General features: G+C 42.8%; 2 protein-coding genes across 6 annotated transcripts in view; both read left to right on the forward strand.

The window, feature by feature from the left end:
• PFKFB1 (6-phosphofructo-2-kinase/fructose-2,6-biphosphatase 1) overlaps positions 1-21,507 on the forward strand; it is a 373,849-nt gene that overhangs the window by 255,446 nt on the left and 96,896 nt on the right. The window lies entirely within an intron of this gene.
• Positions 63-1,791, forward strand: LOC113886941 (melanoma-associated antigen B4-like). The gene has a single exon (XM_027533657.1). It carries the CDS (start codon positions 110-112, stop codon positions 1,295-1,297), a length of 1,188 nt encoding a protein of 395 aa, XP_027389458.1. The 5' UTR covers positions 63-109; the 3' UTR covers positions 1,298-1,791.

The following is a 21,507-nucleotide window of genomic DNA, read 5'->3' on the forward strand; positions in this document are numbered from 1 at the left end:
GTCTCCCTGTTTTAAGGTGCTCATGTCACCTCTTTCTCCATCCTCCAGGTGCCTGAATCTCCTGTGTATTGGCCCAGACTCCTGCCTGCGGTTCCTGGCCACAGCCATCATGCCCCATGGGCAGAAGAGTAAGCACTGTGCTCGTGAGAAACGTCGCCAGGCCCGAGCTGAGACCCAGGGTCTTCCTGATCAGGCTACCACATCTAGGGGAGAAGAGACCACCTCCTCTTCCCCTCCTGATTCAGAGAGCACTCCCTCAAGCTGGTCTGCTGCTGGCACCGCCACGGAGCCTCAGGGAGCCCAAGGCACCACCAGTGCTGCTGCAGGTGCCATATGTAAAAGATCTGGTGTTGGTGGCATAGCACGCTCAAGATCTGCAGTGCGTGGCACAGCATGCTCAAGATCTGGTGTAGGTGCCGAGGGACAAGTTCAGGAAGGTGAAAATTCCTCCCAAGCCTCAGCTGCTGCTGCGAGCTCTCACAGAGATCTTCTGACCAGGAAGGCAGAGATATTGGTGCAGTACATGCTGTTTAAGTATAAGATGAGGGAGCTCATTAAGAGGTCCGAAATGCTGCAGGAAATTAATAGAAGGTACAAGGAACAATTCCCTGAGATCCTTAGCAGGGCCTCCGAGTGCATGGAGCTGGTGTTTGGCCTGGTGCTGAAGGAAGTCAGACCCAACAGTCACTGCTATACCCTGGTGAGCCACCTAGATCTCAGCGCCAGTGAGTCTATGAGAGGTGACCGGGGGCTGCCAAAGAATGGTCTTCTGATGCCTCTGCTGGGTGTCATCTACCTGAATGGCAACCACACCCCTGAGGAGAAGATCTGGAAGTTCCTGAATATGCTGGGCATCTATGATGGAAGAAGTCACTTCATCTTTGGAGAGCCCAGGAAGCTCATCACAGAAGATCTGGTGCGGGAAGAGTACCTGGAGTACCGCCAGGTGCCCGGCAGCGATCCCCCTCGCTATGAGTTCCTGTGTGGTCCTAAAGCGCTCACAGAAACCAGCAAGATGAAAGTCCTGCAGTTTTTGGCCAAGGTCAAGGATTCGGTCCATCCTGCCTTGCAGCCGCAATATGAAGAGGCTTGGAGAGAGGAAGTAGAGAGCACCGGAGCCAGAGGTGCAGCCAGGGCTGGCACTTCTGCCTCAACCAGGCCTGGCACTGCTGCCTCAGCCTCTGCTGGCACTTCTGCCACAGTCAGGCCTGGCACTGCTGCCTCAGCCAGCGCTGGCCCTTCTGCTTCAGCCACTGCACGCCCCAGGGCCGCATCCAGCCGCTCATCTCGCCCCTAGTGTGATCTGAAGCCTGTTGTTCACTTTGTGGCTGGACAAGCCGGTCAACCTGTGTTCCTGATATGCATCAGTAACTTGTTGTCTTTATTTCCCCCAATTTTCAGTTGTTAAAACTTTTCAACAGAAAGGTCATTTAGAGTCATGATATAAGTATATGAATAACATGGGTCACACACACTTTGCTGTTTGTCAAATTTAGGAGTAAGAATTTTGTTTTCTCAAATAAGTATTGGAAATCGTCACATCACTTTTGTGATCCAGGATGAGAATAACAGCACTTTAGGATGAGAGTGTCCTTAGAAATGTGAAAGACACCACACTAATAGAGGCTTAGAACATTGATACATTGTTAGGGAGATAGCTGAAATGTCTTCAGATTTTGGCTGGCTTTACTCTCTGCTTAGTCTCCCTTTTTGTAAATGTAAAAGACACATACTTGCCTCTACTTATGGTTTATGGTTTTCAAGAATGAGAATATAAATTATAGCAAATGATTTATTCGTGGCTCTTCTTTTACACAAACGTTGACAATCTGCTCTTAAGAAGTCTTCATGCTTCTACTGGTGATGTTTAGTCAAAAAAAGTCCTAGCCTCTGTCCACTCATTATAGTTTCTCAGAGATGCTGTCATTGTATGGAAGAGGCTGAGATACTCTCTACTTCAGGAAGAACAAGAAAGAAGCAGGGTAAAGAGGGATTGGAGAGAACATATTAGTTTGGTTTCATTCCTGAGCGGAATTTTGGCTGATTTGGGAGATTGGGTCTCTTTTTTCCCCACTTGGAACACTGCATAGTTCCTGACATCTGATAGATTGAAAAAAGAATCCAGCTGATGTAACATCTGAGGTCAAGATAATCATAGTAATAACTGCTGTTGCTCCTAATTTCTCAATAGAACAGGTGACATGACAGAAGCTTTCCATAAATACTTATATTCCACCAATCTGACAAGAAAGGGCTTCTCAAACTTACTTCACAGGGGAGAGCCCAAGGCTCATAGAGTTACGGTTTGGTTTTGTGCTGAAATACATAGGGCTGGTAAATGACAGCTGGCAATAGACTCCTGCTCTACACTAGTTTACCCACTCCAGTGTTCTTGCCTGGAGAATCCCAGGGACGGGGGAGCCTGGTGGGCTGCCGTCTATGGGGTCGCACAGAGTCAGACACGACTGAAGCGACTTAGCAGCAGCAGCTACACTACTTTAGCACTCATACTGTTGTTCTCCTCACAACCTGAGACATACCCTTGTCTTTGTTCTTTAACAAGTCCTTTTAACATTTGACATTTCCTTTTCCTTATATATTTATCATTTATTTATTTATTAGGCTGTGCTGGATCTTAGTTGCTGCACGTGTGGTCTAGTTCCCTGACCAGGGAGCGAACCTGGGCCCCCTGCATTGGGAGCCTGGAGTCCTAGCCATTGGACCACCAGGAAAGTCCCCACCCTGTATCTTTTATTTCAGTGCTTTTCTCAGTACTCCAAAATTTGTCCTAGGTGATAGAAAAGAATGCCCTCGTGCTCAAGCTACTGGATCGAAATGTGTAGCCAGAGCAGTAAGAATACCAGATAGACTTAACCAACGATATGTATCCCTTATTCATTACTCATAGATAAGTGAATGAAACAATATTCAGGGACAGTACAAGCATGTACATTGGCCATGTTAGATAACCTCTGAAGAGCAAGGAGTCTCCATATCATCCTTATAGCCTCTTGCCTGTGGAAAGTAAACCTATCAGAACAGAAATGACATGAGAATCTTCACCTGACTGATGAGATAGATTGATCTACTTTTTTCTCCTTAAAGGACTGCCACCTGTCCTGGGACTCCTGCCTTGGACTATAGCTTCTCCATCTCCCGTCACTCCTGGGACAGGGACCCATTCTCTGTAGCACTGCAGAGCAAACATAGCTCAGGAGTTTGTAGAGACATGGAATTTCCCCAAAGGCCTTTAATCCAAGACACAGAAAGCAAGATGAGGGCCCCAGGTAGGAGGATTGAGGAGAGCAAGACCCAAGAATATGGGGGATGGTGGTCACTGGGATAGCACTCCCTTCTGATCTCAGACACAGAGGAATTCAGAACTGGTGGGCTTAGGCTATTAGCCTTGGTATAGCCTCACTTATTCTTCAGGTTTGTCAAACTCCCTTCACTGTGCCACTTAGGCCTGGTGACATAGTGAGTCCTACTCACTTCCTCCCAGAGGATCACATGGAGGTAAGGAACCTCATCCTGATCAAAGGGAGCAGCCAAAGCTCAGCAGAAGGATGATTTCCACGTTGTGCCAGAAGTCAAGGTAAGGACCCTGAATTCTTGAAAAGACCACTAGCCTCAAAACAGTGGGAGCAGAACATATTCCTTCCACTCCTATTAACCTCAGAAGACCATGGCCTGTGGTGGGCCTATGAGGCAAACTCCTCTTCTTCCTCAGGGATCAGGAAACTAGTGGCCTGGGTGGAGAAGCTTTAAGGCAAGTCAGGGAATGTTTCCAGTTGGGGAATATTTCCAGGTTCTTTCCAAGACAGTGAGGACAGCAAAGAATGTGGGAACACAAATACCAGGATGGCCACACAGTATGTTCCCTACTCTCAGCCTAGAAGGCCTCAGGCAGATTTACCAGGCCAAGGGGCCCTTCAGCTCTGACGGAGCAGTAGCAGGAAAGTTAAGGTTTGGTCTGATGGTGGTGTTCACATGTCAACAGAAGGGGCAGTCTTGAGCTTGGCTGAGAGTCAAATTTGGGACCCTGATTTGGGCCCCTGAGAGGAACCATCTGTCATTCCCATGGAGCTTGCCACAGCTTTCATTCTTGTGAGACTATGGGTAGGGGTGGCTAGATAAGGCCACTCTTATTTCCTCCTCCAGGCTCACAGGGAGGTATCGGTCTTACTATGAGAAGACAGGCCTCAGGTCAAGAAGGAAGGGATTCCCCAGGCCCCACCAGAAGTCAAATTGTGAAGCCCGAGTGGAGACTGAGGGGTCTATTCATCCCTGAATAGAAGGAACAAAGGAGAGTCCTGCCCTCCCCTTTGATGTCAGTTCTAGAAAGCTCAGGGGAAGACTGTCAGGCAAGGCTCTCCCTCACATATTATACCAGGCCTTCTTCTTATACCAGGCCTTCTTCTTCTTGTTGAATTGCTAAGTCATGTCTGACTCTCTTGTGACTCCATGGACTGTAGGCCGCCAGGCTCCTTTGTCCATGGGATATTACAAGGAAGAATTTGAGGCTGGGTTGCCATTTCCTCCTCCAGGGGATCTTCCTGACCCAGAGACTGAGTCTGCATCTCCTGCAGCTCCTGTATCTCAGCAGATCCTTTCCTGCTGAGCCATCAGGGAAGCCCTATATCAGGCCTAAGGGAGGTGAGATCTTCGTTGCAAAGTATAGTCACCAGTCCTGAGAAGCGAGGGATATGGTCGGTGCCTGCCAGGCACTGTGGCAGATGCTTTACAGTTACCACCACATGCCAGCAGTCCTTCCAGACAGGGCTTGTCAAACTCCCTTCACAGTTAAAGAGCACGAGGCGCTCTCAGAGAGTTTAATGAAGTGACAAACTTTTCCATGGCTGTTTAAGTGACAGGGATGGCCAAAAGCCCTTGATTTGAGTTAGTCTAAAGCTCACCCTCTCACTCCTGCAAGCCTGATCTGACCTTATGCCCTTAATTCCCTTTTTATTCTCATTACTGTGAAATGTATGAAGCATTAAGAAGAGGGACTCTCAGGTCCAACTATTATATTTTAATACATAGCCAGAGCAATAATAATAATAATGCCAAACTAAATGTGACATATGAAGAGAGGAAAAAAGAGATAGTATTTGCTAACAATAGGATCATCTGTCCATACATATGAGGGTTCAGACATCTTAAAAGATCTGAACGTTTTAACTTTCAGATAAGCTTATAAGATCATAAGGGACTCAAGAAAATCATCTCACAGCCATTCCTTTGTATAAAAAATATCTATTAGATCTAAAATATAAAGTTTATTTATTAGAACAGCGATTGTCTGAGAATTCTGGCTGAAGGAGAGAAGGGACAGGTTACCACGTTTTGTTTCTCTCACAGGTCTCTGCCTGGGCCCCCTTACTTATGCCATGGATTTCCTATCTCTTATCACTTCTAGGGCAGGGATTCCTTCTCTGCAAGGTCCACAGTAGAGAAAGTACTCAGGGCCTTTCAGGAATGTGGCATTTCCCAAGAAGGCTTTAATCAAAGGGGCAAGGGCCTTTAGGAAGACACCCATGCAACTGGACTGAGGAATGCAACACCCCAGAATATTAGGTGTAAGAAGGCTTCAGGCAGAGCTCTCAAGCTGAACATCTCTTTTCTCTGTTGTCTCAGTACAGTTGTCAGGGACGTGAGACCTTTGGTCTAAGGAGGGCAATCTCAGGTCAGAGTAGGAATTGTCAAATATATATGTGAAGCCCCTTAAAAAGAAGTGAAAGAAATAGCCACCCAGAACCACTGGGGTTCTGTAGTGTCCACTTGCTGCTGTCAGCCCTCGGAGGTCCTGAATTCCATCGTAGGATGAGGAAGAGAGAGGCCTTGAGAGCTGAGAAAGACAGAGCGCTACCACCATGGGCAGGGCACGTTCCAGAACCAAGTCTGCCAGCTCCTCCCACATAGTGACATCCAGGGCAGATCCTTCAACTTGAGGTTGAAAAGAGAAGTAAGTATTCCAAGTAATTGAGTGCCAAGGTGGATCTGAAGGGAACACATTTTATGCCTTGTTTTGTCCTTGCTTGACCTCAGTAACTGGGAGATGTATCTTTTTCTGTTTAGGGCTTTCTTTTTGGCACTATTGAAGTAGCCTTTTGTAATTGAAGGTTAATTTGACTTCCGTATTTGTGTTTATGAACAAAGTATATCCCATTTATTGCTGTATTTCAGTATAAGTACAAAGGTTTTTATATTGAGTCAGAAATCCTTGAATCTCCTTTTGTGGTTCAGAACAAGATGACAGGACAAGAGAATTGGGAGTTTTTTGCCAATGATAATGGACAGTGAGTGAAATTGTTCATATTGGGAAATATAAAAAAAAGGTCTTGTCTGTGTGGCATCTGCAGTACAGTGGAACAGGAATTCCCAGCCCCTGTTTCCCCTCAGCAACCGAGATCTTAAAAGTATATAAGTAGCAAAATAACCTTTATAGAAGGTCCAGAGTCCAATTAAGAAATTGCAGTACCACAGGTAAGCATACATCTTAGATCAGCTGCACTTGAAATGGGTAAGAACAACACACACACACACACACACACACACACACACACACACGTGCACTTATGGATCATGAATAGCACTATTCATCTATGATAACCAGTTTCTATACTAAACTGTTATCTCAACAAATGTGATCACCAATGGTTCACAGCTATTTCTTACTCTGTTTAGTACGATACTCTAAACTTTGAGTAACACAATAGGACTCATGTGAAGTGCCCCTAGTGGTGCTGGAAGTGCTCTCACGAAGCGGAGAGAAGTCATGACATTATACAAAAAAGTTGAGTTGCTCCTTGTATACTGATTTGGATCTGCAGTTGTGGTTGCCACCATTTCAAGATGAATGAATCCAGCATAAGCGCTACTGTAAGAAAAAGAAAAGGAAATTTATGAAGCCATCACTGCAGCTACACCAGCAGGTGTGAAAATCTTGTGCTTTTTGTGAAATAAGTTTTTATCTTGTATTGAAAATATAGCTTGTATGTGGGTGCAGGATTGCTATAAGCAAGGCATATCTATAGACTTGAACATGATTGAAGAAAAAGCAAAGTCATTATGACAACCTAAAGCAAAAGTGGGTGAAGGATCTAAAACTGGAAAATTTAATGCCAGCAAAGGATGATCTGATAATTTCAGAAAGAGGTTTGACTTCAAAATATCTAAATAATAGGGGAAGCAGCTTTTGCAAACAAGAGGCAACAGGTGGTTTCCCATATGTCATTAAGAAAATCACTGGGTATTAATTTTGTATCCTGCAACTTTACCAATTCATTGATGAGCTCCAGTAGTTTTCTCACAGCAACATGAGGCTTTTCTATGTCTAGTATCATGTCATCTGCAAACAGTGCCAGTTTCACTTCTTTTCCAACTTGGATTCCTTTTATTTCTTCTGTTCTCTGATGGCCACGGCTAGGACTTCTGAAATCATGTTGAGTAAAAGTGGAGAAAATGGACATCTTTGAAATTTTCATATTAAGTGAAGTCTGCTGCTGCTGCTAAGTCGCTTCAGTCATGTCCGACTCTGTGCGACCCCATGGACGGCAGCCCACCAGGCTCCCCCGTCCCTGGGATTCTCCAGGCAAGAACACTGGAGTGGGTTGCCATTTCTTTCTCCAATGCATGAAAGTGAAAAGTGAAAGTGAAATCGCTCAGTCGTGTCCGACCCTCAGCGACCCCATGGACTGCAGCCTACCAGGCTTCTCCGTCCATGGGATTTTCCAGGCAAGAGTACTGGAGTTGGGTGCCATCGCCTTCTCCTTAAGTGAAGTCAGACAAAGACAAATATCACATCACTCAAATGTGGTGTGATAGAATTCTATTACTATACACTGTCCCATCTCTCTCTTGTGAATGGATAAACGGCACATTAGCCTGTCATCACAGGTAAGTGTTTTCTCTTAAAGTAACAATGTTTTCAGTACTTTATTATAAATATGACTGAAATGGTGTAGGATATAAAAATTTTTAGTGATCCATTCATTACTATATATGCTTGGCTACCATGAAGCAATCCTATCAGTTACACTAGGCTACTATAAAGCAATCATATTGCTGCTTCTTCATTATCGATGCTTGAATCATTGTACCTGTAACTATGAATTGCTTTTCACATTATTTTTTCATTTTTGATATTTAGTGTTTTGCATCTATAGTCTTTTTGTCATATAAGGCAATATATTTATATGACAATATATGTAATATTGTCAATAAGGCAATTGTCAGTTCTTGCAAATGCATGCTGTAAATTTATAATATTGATTAATACAGTCCTGTGAATATATTTTCTCTTAAGATTTTCTTAATAATATTTTGTTTTCTCTAGCTTACATTATTGTAAGAATACAATAGCTAATACTTATAGCTATGTCAACTAGAAAGAAAGGAATACATCAAGGTTGTGTATTGTCACCCTGCTTATTTAACTTATATGCAGAGTACATCTTGCAAAATGCTTGGCTGGATGAAGCACAAGCTGGAATCAAGATTGCAGGGAGAAATATCAATAACCTCGGATTCGCAGATGATACCATCCTTATGGCAGAAAGCAAAGAAGAACTAAAGAGCCTCGATGAAAGTGAAAAAGAAGAGAAAAAGCTGGCTTAAAACTCAACATTCAAAAACCAAAGATCATGGCATCCGGTCCCATCACTTCATGGCAAATAGATGGAGAAACAATGGAAACGGTGAGAGACTTCATTTTGGGGGGCTCCAAGATCACTGCACATGGTGACTGCATGTGCATGTGCAGTTGCTTTTCACTTGGTATAATGTTTCAGTTATGCAAGATGAACCAATTCCAGAGATCTGCTGGGTAACATTGTGCCTATATTTAACATTACTGTATTGTGGGCCTAAATATTTAAGTGAGTAGATCTGATGTTAAGTGATTTTACCACATCAATCATTTGAAAAGTTGATTGTCTTGCTCCCTGTCTAGGACAGAGGAAGATGATTAAGTGCAAGCATTTAGAGAACTCTTTTATAATGTTAGTGAGAATGTTGATGGGTGCAACCATCGTGGAAAACAATATTGAGGGTCCTCAAAAAATTAAAAATTGAATTACCATATGATTCAGCTAGCCCACTTCTGGGTTTTAATCCAAAAAAATTAAAATTAGACTCTCCAAGAGATATTTTCATTCCTGTATTTTTTGCAGGATTATTCACAATAACCAATACAGGGAAGCAGCCTAAATGTCCGTTGATGTATCAATGGATAGATATATGATATATATATATCATGGAGTGTTGTGTGTGTGTGTGTGTGTGTGTGCGTCCTCAGTCACTCAGTTGTGTTTGATTCTTAGAGAGCCCATGGACTGCAGCTCACCAGGCCTCCCTGCCCTTCACTCTCTCCAAGAGTTTTCTCAAACTCATGTCCATTGAGTCAGTGATGAGATCCAACCATCTCGCCTTCTGCTGCCCCTTCTCTTCCGGCCCTCAATCTTTCATTCCTAGCGTCAGGGTCTTTTCCAATGAGTCGGCTCTTTCCATCAGGTGGCCAAAGTATTGGAGTCAGATTCAGCATCAGTCCTTCCAATAAATATTCAGGGTCGATTTCCTTTAGGATGGACTGGCTTGATCTCCTTGCTATCCAAGAGACTCTCAAGAGTCTTCTCCAAGATCCCAGTTTGAAAGCATCAGTTCTTCATCACTCAATCTTCTTTATGGTCCAACTCTCACATCCATACATGACTACTGGGAAAACGATAGATTTGACTACAGGGACCTTTGTCGGCAAACTGATATCTCCATTTTTTAATACACTGTCTCGCTTTGGAGCCTTAGTTAAAAGCAGAGCCTTCAGCGAGAGGTCATTTCAAGGGAAGTTGCCTGGTGGGCTAGAGAGACAGTGGGAGTGGTGAGCAAGGCCAGATCCTCAGATGGAGGGCCTCAGAGAATCCACAGTCTCCTGGACTGGTGACCTTTACCCTGGGTTGAGGGAGCCAGAGACCTCTCCTTAAGGACCTACTCTATTATTTTATCTTGTGTGTAACTAGGCAAATTCTAGACAAGTTCTAGACTTTTTGTTGGTACTTAAATACGTGGAAATATTCATTATTTAGATGAAAGGGTATCTGGGAGGGAAGATACTGATCAATGACAAAATTTCTAAGAACTCTGAGTTGTTTCCAATGGGGAAAGATTCTACCTCAAGCACATTCCATGTCATATCCTCTGGTGTGAATGTTATATGATTGTCCTTGCTAGGCAACATTTTAATTCACTGTGATTTTCTTTGTCTTGGAGTTTGGGTAATGTGCTGGAGTTCAGGGGGCTAGTGAAACAGCATGTAAACAATTAACCAGCTTAAACTGGTTTGACCTTTTCGAATAGATTGTTGATTAATCACACCTTGAGTCATTTTACAAAGAAGGAACTGCATGTGTCCAAGAAGGAACACATGACCTCAGGATGACCCTGGAGCCAAGCTCTTCAGTCTGCAAAACTCAGAGAAGAGAAATATTGCCCTGGGCCATTTACAAAGTGAGAAGTCCTTGAGGAGGAAAACCTGGCTTCCTGTAACCTGAGTAGCTGAAACAGACTAATTGAAGACTAGCCAATTACCTTTCAAGTTAGAAATTCCCCTGACCCCTTAGATTGCACCCAGGCTCCTGGATTGAAGAGAGATTTGATACCTTGCCTCCTGCATTGATTGGCCTTGCAGTAAAGCTCTTTTCTCTAAAGCTCTTGCCCTAAGTATTGACTTCTCTGAGCATTGGGCTTGAGCCCATGTTCCCTTAGTCTGGGCAGCCTTGTTGAGGTTTAGGACTTGTGACCATCTGCTTGATGCACTGTAGCCCCTGGTGGGCCCTCAACAGCAACCCTGAGTGGCCACCTATACTGAGTTTGTCTAGAGAGTTGGCTCTCGGGTTCCTGTTTGCTAGCCATGGCACTCTGGGCTCCTCTGGCTTCTGGGGCTCCTTTCACTTTTAAGGAAGGAAACAGCTCCTGGATCAGACATCTTTGGGGTGAGTAAACTCCTTAAAATATGCCTATAACTAAATGTGCTATATGAAGTTAGAATGTGCCTGTAGTCTAATAATCTCATCAGGACTGCGTGTTAGAGAGGACGAGACGGTTGGATGGCATCACTGACTCAATGGGCATGAGTTTGAGCAAACCCAAGAAGAAAGTGAAGGACAAGGGAAGCCTGGTATGCTGCAGTCCATTGGGTTGCACAGAGTCAGATGTGACGAACTGATTGAAGAACAACACCACCACTGTGGGTTAGAGTCCCACCTAGGAGAGTTTCTTCTGTCTGATTAGAATCCTAAGGCTACAGTCCTGGGTTAAAGACCCACCCTAAGAGGACAGTGTCAGAGGTTAGCGCTACTGAGGTGCTCAAATGATTGGGTTAGAGGTCTGAACACTGGCTTAAGGTTCCAGGCCTTTGGATTTAATTGCCTATATTTGTCTGTGTCTGACTGTTTTATGTATTGGGATTGGCTAATAGGAGTTGGCTATGGGATGAATGTGGCGAGACTTTATTCAACCTGTAGTTAATGAGGGTCCTCTGAATCGGGAGATAAAACACCTTGCTCCTGGACTGGAAACTTTGCTTTATGGAGGTGATGGGGGTTTTCCCCTTTGCCTAAGGTGACAGCACAGAGGTATTGTTACAGATGGATATTCTTTGAAAAAAAAAATTATTGGAGATATGTTGATTTACAATCTTGTGTTAGTTTCAGGTGTACAGCAAAGTGATTCAGTTACACATATATTCAATCTTTTCCAGATTCTTTTCCCATATAGGCTATTAGAGAATATTGAGTATAGGAGGTCCTGTTCAGTTATCTATTTTCTATATTGGTTGTATGTGTATGTTCATCTCAAGCTTCTAATGTATCCTTGCCCACAAAGTTCTCCTTTGGTAACCCTAAATCTGTTTCAAATTGTGCGAGTCTGTTTCTGTTTTGTAAATAAGTCCATTAGTGTCATTTAAAAAAATTAGATTTTCCTGTGAGCAATATACTACGGTATTTGTCTTTGACTTACTCAGACAATCTCTAGGTCCATCCATGTTGCTGAAAATGGCATTCTTTCATTCTTTCTTATGGCTGAGTATTCTTCCATTGTATTTATGTATCACATCTTTTGCATCTGTTGATGGACCTTTAGGTTGTTTCCATGTCTTGGCTCTTGTAAACAGTGCTGCAAGGAACATGGGGGTGCTTGCTCCTATTCAAAGTATGGTTTTCTTCAGATATATGCCCAGGTAGTCTATTTTTTTTAATTTATTGGAGTATAGTTTTACAATGTTGTGTTAGTTTTAGGAATATAGCAAAGTAGTACTGTTACACACATACACACACACACACACACACACACATATATATATATATATTCATTTTCAATTTCTTTTCTCATCTAGGTTATCACAGAATATTGATTAGAGTTCCCTGTGCTATGTAGGAGGTCCTTATTGGTTATATATTTTATATATAGGGGTGTATGTATGTTGATCCCAAGCTCCTGATTTATCCCTCCCTCACTACATTTCCCCTTTAGTACCCATAAGTTCGTTTTCAGGATCTGTAAGTTTTCTGTTTTGTATTATGTTCATTTTATCACTTTTTAAAATTAGATTCCACATATGAAGGATATATTTGTCTTTAACTTACTTCACTTAATATGATAGTCCCTAGGTCCATCCATATTGCTGCAAATGGCATTCTTTCCTATGGCTGAGTAATATTCCTTTGTATTTCTGGACCACGTGTTTATCTACTCCTCTGTTGATGGACATTTAGTTTGCTCCCATGTCTTGGGTATTGTAAATATTGCTGCAATTTACATTGGGGTGATTATTCCATTTTCGAATTATGATTTTCTCAGGATATATGCTCAGGAGTCAGATTGCTGGATATTATGGTAGTATTATTTTTCTATTGTGTCTTATTGAGTATAATTAATTTAAAATGTTGTGTTAGTTTCAGGTGTATAACAGAGTGATTCAGTTATACATACACATATTCACTCATTTTCAGATTGTTTTGTCATACAGGTTACTACAGATTATTGAGTAGAGTTCCCTGTGTTATACAGTAGGCGCTTTGGGGTTATTGCTATTATATATATATATATCTTAGTTGTAGATGTGGGCTTCCCAAGTGGCACAGTGGTGAGGAATCACCTGCCAATGCAGGAGACACAAGAGAAGTGGGTTCAGTCCCTGGGTCAGGAAGATCCCCTAGAGCAGGAAATAGCAACTCACTCCAGTATTCTGACCTGGAAAATTCCATGGATGGAGGGTCCTGGTGGACTACAGTCCATGGAGTCACGAAGAGTCAGACACAACAGTCGTCTATGTTTATCTCAGGCTCCTAAAGTATCCCTCCCCCAACATTTCTCCAGTGGTAATCATAAGCTTGTTTTTGATATCCATAAGTCGGTTTCTGTTTTGTAAATGAGTTTATTTGTGAAGTGAAATGAAAGTCACTGTCTTATCCAACTCTTTGCAACCCCATGGCCTATACAGTCCATGGAATTCTCCAGACCAGGATACTGGAGTGGGTAGCCATTCCCTTCTCCAGGGGGTCTTCCCAACCCAGGGATCAAAGCCAGGTCTCCCACATTGCAGGTAGATTCGTTACTAGCTGAGCCACCAGGGAAGCAAGTTCATTTGTGTCATTTTTTAAAAATTAGATTCCACTTACGAGTGATAACATATGCTATTTGTCTTTCTCTGTCTTACTTTACTTAGTATGACATTCCCTAGGTCCATCCATGTTGCTGCACATGTCATTAATTAATTCTTTTTATGGCTGAATAATATCCTATTGTATATGTGTATGACATTTACTTTATTCAATCCTCTGTTAAGAGACATTTAGGTTACTTCCATATCTTTGCTGCGATTCATGGGGTCGCAAAGAGTCGGACACGACTGAGCAACTGAACTGAACTGAACTGATATCTTCGATAATGTAAATAGTGCTGCAATGAAGACTGAAGTGCATGTATATTTATGAATCATGGTTTTCTCTGGATATGTACCAGGAGTGGGATTGGTAAATCATATGGTAACTCTATTTTTCATTTTTCAAGGAACTTCCATAATGTTCTCCATAGTGACTGTGTCAATTTGCATTCCCACCGAGAGTGCAACAGTGTTCCCTTTTTTCCACACTCCATCATTTATTGTTTGCAGATTTGGGGATGATGACCATTCTGGCTGGTGTGAGGTGATACCTCATTGTACTTTTCATTTGCATTTTTCTGATACTTAGTGATGTTGAGCATCTTTTCATATGCTTTTTGGTCATTTGTATGTCTTCTTTGAAGGAATGTTTGTTTATACACTCTGCCTACTTTTTATGGGATTGTTTATTTGACACAGAGGTGCATGAGCTATTTATATACTTTGGAGATAATTGCACTGTTGTTTGCTTTGTTTGCAAATATTTCCTCTGATTCTGTGAGTTGTCTTTTTGTTTTTGGTTTCTTTTTGCTGTGTGGAAGCTTTTGACTTTAATTAAAGGTCACCTGTTTGTTTTTCTTTTTATTTTCATTACTCCAGGAGGTGGATCAAAAACCATTTTACTAAAAGAAAAAAATACTGCTGCAACTTGTGTCAAACAGTGAGTGTTCTGCCTAGGTTTTCCTCTGAGGGTTTTATAGAATCTGGGTTTACATTTCAGTCTTTCATCCATTTTGAGTTTATTTTTTTGTATGGTATTACAGAATGTTCTAAATTCATTATTTTACATGTAACTGTCCAGTTTTCAAGGCACCACTTATTGAAGAGACTGTCTTTTTTGGTTCACTAGTATTTTGTTCAGGATTTTTCCATCTGGGTTCTTCAGTGATATTGGCCTGTCATTTTCTTTTCTTTTCTTTTCTTTTTTTGTTTTCGTGCGTGCTTCTCTGTCTGGTTTTGCTCTCAGGGTGATGGTGGCCTCATAGAATGAGCTTGGGAGTGTTCCTCCCTCTGTAATTCTTTTTGGAAGAGGTTGATAGAATCTCTAAGTGTTTGTTTGAATTACCCGAGAAGCCCCCTGGTCCTGGACATTTTATTGGAAAATTTTAAATCACTCTTTCAGTACTTGTGATCCATCTACTCACGTTCTCTATTTCTTCCTTGTTTAGTCTTGAAAGGCTGTACCTCTCTAAGAATCTGTGCTTTTCTTCTAGATTGTCCATTTTATTTGCATATAGTTGTTTGTAGTAGTCTCTTATGATACTTGGAGTTCCACACGAGTGTATTCTTAATGAAACCAGTCCTGATTACCTTGTAGTTGTGTGAGTATAAATGTAAGATGAGGGAGTATAAAGCAGGAAAAGTACCCTCCACCACCACACAGAAGAATGCACCGTAATCCAGCTAAGGAATTTCATACAATAGGGCACATTCTGGTGTTTCCTCACTAAAAAGTCTAGTCCTATTCTGTATCAGCCAGAATAGCAGGGAGGTAGTACTGAACTACTTTTATATATTTGGGCATGCGTGATGTTAAAAATGAAATTTTACCAGGAAAAATAGCCATTGGTTGTGGTCTAAAAGGCCATGGGCTACACAGAGGCCTTGGAGTGAATGTATTTCCCCTGGAAATTGCCCAGACATCTAGATTTGCTTGTCGGTGATCTCTGCTGGAGGGGATAAAGTATTTAGGTCTTCTACCAGAAAGATTAAACCCCAGCATGCTCAGAAAGGAAGTGAGGAAATCGGTGTTTGAATGTGTGTGCTCCTGAATTGCTCTCTGAAAGTCAGCTCTGCCTGAGTCTAAGACAGCTTCCTCTTTCACTTTCTTCAATGGGATGCAATCACTCTCTCAGCCTCCTACTCACTAGATAAGTTTTTCTACATGGAGACTGAGACAGAGCCTGAACTTCTATAGGACCCTCCTCAGTAGACAAGCATGCCCTCAGCACATGGCCGGGCAGAAATACTAGGAGCCTGTGACCAAATGGGCTCCAGTCTTGGAACTGGTGGGACAGATTCCTTGGAAGCTGGGTAGCACATGTGCCTTTCAAGCTACAGTTTGACAACCACATATAATAATGGAAAACTTTTCAGGGTTCTTTAAGTGAACCCTCAGATCCAAGCTGGTCACCTTGAGACTATCCATTCTTCTCAGTGGTTTCTCCAGGGAACTCATACAGCCAACGCTTTCCAGAAACCAAACTAGGAGATGGAATTGGGTCCTAAATTAAGGGGCGATGCCTCAAGTTTGCCCATTTTCTCCCTAGAGAGGAACAAAGCGCCCTGAGCCACAGATAGACAAGCCCTGAAGGCTTTCCTACAGCCTGAATGTAGGAATGAATGCAAGGGCTTTCCAGGGAGACCTCAAGTTCCTGATAAGAGTGCTGGTTGATGTCGACTTCCATCCATGAAGGCTGGGAAGAGGCAGCAAGCATTGGTTAAAGACAGTAGGTCCAGGCTCTGTTTGCTGGCCAAAATGTAAACTATTTTGAGCACTACAGTGGAAGAAATTGGTCAGTCAACTGCAGAGCTCAGTTTGGGCTGAGGAGTGGCCAGGAAGAGCCAAGACAGATGACCCAATAGTAATAAATTCCATCCAGGCACCAAAACGCCAAACTTCAAGCAATAGCCTGAAAAGAGACATGTGAAGGAAACAAAGCCTCTGATAATCATCTTTCTTAAATACCAATTAATCCAACCTTGTCAGTGCTTATGTAACACTCCAGTCCTGGTGGTACAAAACTCTGGGACCTGGGATTATCATTTTCTATAGAATTTGAGACTCATTAACCAAATTGAGGACGATTTCCCACAAGCTTGAAGAATGTACAAAGATAAATGGGGGGATTGAAGCATAAAGCATTGACCAGTTTAAAGTGGTTTTGCCTCCTTAAAACAGGTTGTTGATTAACCAAACCTTGAGTTATTTTTAGAGGCAGCACTATGCATGTGCCAAAAAGGAGCCTATGTTTCCAGGATGACTGCAGAACCCAGAGGATTCAGTCTATGGAACTCTCAGAGTAGGAATGTTGCCAGGGGAGAACTGTATGAAGTCCTTCAATATGGAAAATCTGGCTTCTAGCAGCATGAATAGCTTACATGAACTAATTCAAGACTAGCCAATTAGGTTCCAAGTTTGCAGTTCCCCTAAACCCTTTCATTTTACCTCAAACTCTGGATTGAGGAGGCAGATTTGAGAGCCCCACTTCCTGTCTTCTTGCTACTCCACCTTGGATTAAAGTTTGTCTCTCAAAAGCGTGTTCCATAGTATTGGCTTCTAGGTGCATCAGGCAGTGAGCCCTTGCTGGGGAACACTAGTGACTGATAGGCCTGGAATTAGATTCCTCTCTGAATTCCTCTAGATCCAACGCTGTTCTACTCCTCTTGGCCTAAAGCAGAACTTGTGTTCCTTAACACTCAAATGTATCTTGGGATAAAAGCAAGGACTCTGGATATATTCCAATACACTTCTTCAGGCACAAAGCCTTGAAGGCTACATCAATAAATGACATGAATAACGAAGAGAAACAGATGATAAGGACAGTAAGATCGTCTCTCTGTGCAGTGTCCAATAACCTCAATCAGAATAGTACAAAACCATCTTGGATGGCTTTTTTCCTTTAGAATTGTACTCATATCTCAGATATGGTGACTTGGGTTCTAGATCAGTGCAGTAAAGGTAACATGGCCATAGAGTAAAGCATTAGGAATTTGGAGGGTTCCCAGTGCTTATAAAAGTTGTTAATCCTATTGTACACTTACTAGAAGATGTCTAAAAAATACACATAGCTTAATTTACAAATATGTTACAATAGTAACAAAGACAACTGATCAGAGCACCATAAGAAATAAATAAGGAAAGAGTTTAATATGTTTAACGAATTAACAATATGTGGAACAGGGACCCCAAGTGAATACATGATGTTGGGAAAATGATGCCATAGATGTGTTCAATGAATGGTTACCATAAACTTTCAGTTTGTAACGAAACACAGTATTTGTGAAGCATGATTACATGCAGTAGAATGTTTGAAAAGTATGCCTGTCAATCAATTAAAACAAGTCATGAAAAGAGACTGACTCTGGCTTTTGAAAAGGATGGAGCAGCATTTTTCTCTGGGAGCACACCTCATTCTGCCCCCTGCCTTCTGTGTTATTTTTCCCATCTCAGGTTAAGTCTGGGACATGAAACTGTAAGGTTTGCATAAGGGACACTGCTCAAGAGTTTGCTGAGATGTGGTGTTCCCCAGGAATCTTTTAATCCAAGAGAGAGACAAAATTTGGGCCCCCATAAGTGGGGTCTGGAGAGAAAACCACCATAAAATACAGGTCATTCAGAGACCTGCCCAAACTTCCTCTCAGGCCTAGAATGCCCAGACAGGACATTCCCTCTTATAAGCTTTGTAGTTCTCTGTGAGTTCAAAGTCTCAGTCTAAGAAGAATGGCCTCAGTTCAGTAGAGGGAGAATCTCAGGTTGGAGGGTCAGGTCCCAGGACTGGCCAGGACCATGGTGAGGTGCCTGAGTGAAGAAAGAAGTATCACTAGACCCACAGATGAGGAGGCTTTACAGACCCCTGCCCCTATTCCTAACCCCAGAGGTTCCAGGCAGAGTTATAGGGATGAGAAGCCTCTTCATTTCTCTCTGATTTCAGCGAGGGAATGGATGGAACCTCAGTTCTGAGGATGGTGGCATCTTGGCCATCACCACCGGGAAGATGAGGACCATCAGTGCCCATGAGAGGGTCTCTCCCACCAAGGAGGAAGGCTCACAGAGTGGCTCTGCCCCTGTCAAGGAGAGATGCACAGAGAAGTGCCCTGATTCCCCACTAGGGACTCTGAGAGGTGAGGGCTTCGTTTAGGGGCAGGAGGACTCAAGTCCATAGTGCTAAGGGTCCTGGGCTCTGACAGATGGCATGGTGAGGACCCTAAGTGATGACCCAGGTTCTGCTGAACGCTGAACGACAGGGTCCCCACAGAGCCCCGCCCCTTCCATTATCCCTCAGAGATCCTGCACAGGGCAGCCATAGCCGGAAGTGTCTCTGCAAAACTTCCGTGTTGGTGGTGAAGAGCTCGGACTGATGTTCAGCGTGTTCCTGTGGCTAAGAGTGGATTCCCAGGACTGATCTGTAGGCAAGGTGAGGACCTGAATGTGGACTCAAGGGACCATTCCCCCATCCTGTAACAAAGATAAGGCCCAAAGTCTCATCTCTGAGATCAGCAGGGGACGGTTCCTACAACTCTCTTAGGCTGATTTCTTTGGTACATCTTGATCTAACACATTCTGTAAGGTAAGCGATTACTTGATTCTGTAAATGAAGGAAACCTAGGCCCTAACTCCAGTCACCGGGAGAGCGCCAAGTGCGAACCAGGCATGGGGCAGTAAAGATGGTGACACAAAGCAGCACCCATGCACTGAATTCCCAGAATTCTCCCCTGCCGAAACTCTTAAGAGGTGAAACTTTGTTTGGAGGCTTGTGGACACAGTTCGGGAAAGGGAGGAGTGTCCGATTCTGAGAGATATGAAGATGGGGACTCTGAATGAGGACTGTAGAACACCCCGCCAGTCTTCTTCCCCCCGCCAACCCCACCCCTTCTGTCAGCTATCAGAGATCCTGGGTATCACAGCTTTGAGAGGTGAGGAAGAGAGGGCCCAAGCCACCGGATGTCCCAGTGTTCCTCCAGCAATTCTTCCCACACCTAATGAAGCTGAGCCAAATTCTGTACTTTGTGACTGAAGATAGCATTCAGTGTTCTATAAGTAGTATAGAACGAGGCATCCCAGAGGGTGCACAGTGTATAATTCCTTGGGGTTTGTGTTCTGTATGAGGAATTTAAAGATAAATCTGTGTTCTTATGTTCTTGCTACTTTTCAAAGGTTGCTTCTCAAAGCTTATAATCTAAGTGTACCAATGACATCAGTCACACTGTTGTTTATCGGTCTTAGGGATAAGAGGTTTTCTGTTGTGTAAAACAAATGGGAACCCTCTTACACTGTTGGTGGGAATGCAAACTAGTACAGCCACTATGGAGAACAGTGTGGAGATTCCTTAAAAAACTGGAAATAGAACTGCCTTATGATCCAGCAATCCCACTGCTGGGCATACACACTGAGGAAACCAGAAGGGAAAGAGACACGTGTACCCCAATGTTCATCGCAGCACTGTTTATAATAGCCAGGACATGGCAGCAACCTAGATGTCCATCAGCAGATGAATGGATAAGAAAGCTGTGGTACATATACACAATGGAGTATTACTCAGCCATTAAAAAGAATACATTTGAATCAGTTCTAATGAGGTGGATGAAACTGGAGCCTATTATATACAGAGTGAAGTAAGCCAGAAGGAAAAACACCAATACAGTATACTAACGCATATATATGGAATTTAGAAAGATGGTAACAATAACCCTGTGTACGAGACAGCAAAAGAGACACTGATGTATAGAACAGGCTTATGGACTCTGTGGGAGAGGGAGAGGGTGGGAAGATTTGGGAGAATGGCATTGAAACATGTGAAATGTCATGTATGAAATGAGATGCCAGTCCAGGTTCAATGCACGATGCTGGATGCTTGGGGCTGGTGCACTGGGACGACCCAGAGGGATGGTATGGGGAGGGAGGAGGGAGGAGGGTTCAGTATGGGGAACACATGTATACCTGTGGTGGATTCATTTTGATATTTGGCAGAACTAATACAATTATGTAAGGTTTAAAAATAAAATAAAATTGAAAAAAAAAAAACAAATGGGAAAGCTTCCATCTTATTTAATAAGCTGGTGCAAGATAGCATGGCATTACAATATGTTATTTCCTTGACAATATGAAAAAATTAAGCAGGGCAATATGTGGCATCAAGAAATACAGGGAAAGTAAGATGGATGGTATTTTGTTTCCCCATGTTTTATAGTCTGTGTTTTACAAAATTATAAGTGACTGTGTATGCTTCATTAATTCAAAAATGTAAAATTAAATTCTAAGAAATTCATCCTCGTGCTCACAGGCTCATTTATTCCCTAAATAGTAATTTAACCTCTGCTCATAGAAGACTCCATGCTAGTACTTGGAGAGCTGAGAAAAAGATCTAGCCACTGACCGTAAAATTATAGAGTCGAGAAGCAGCTGTCATGTAAAGGAAATGGTGACATGACAGCAGTCAAATGTGAATTCCCTCATGCAAGGGAGTGGTGGGCCTTGGGAAAGTATAAGTCTTCCGGTGGGAAGTAATTATAAGTTGAGTGCATGGCGGGCTGGATGAGGCTGTGGTAATCGTGACCAGGGACCAGGTTCTCACATGGTGGGATGCATAGTTTAAAGACAAAGCCTTGGATGGGAAACTGCCCTTAACAGTTCCAGGCACACTTCACTCTGTTGCATGTTGTGTTATTGTATTTCACAGGTACTGCTTTTCTTTTCTTTGTTCTTTTTCTTTACCAAATTAAAAGTTTGTGTCAGTCAACCTTGCTTCCAGCAAGTCTTTCGGCTCCATGTTGCCAACACCGTTTGCTCACTTCATGTCTTTCTGTCACGTTTTGATACCTCTTGCAATGTTCACACCCTCAGCAGC

Source organism: Bos indicus x Bos taurus, chromosome X, assembly GCF_003369695.1.
Source record: "Bos indicus x Bos taurus breed Angus x Brahman F1 hybrid chromosome X, Bos_hybrid_MaternalHap_v2.0, whole genome shotgun sequence".
NCBI lineage: Eukaryota > Metazoa > Chordata > Mammalia > Artiodactyla > Bovidae > Bos > Bos indicus x Bos taurus.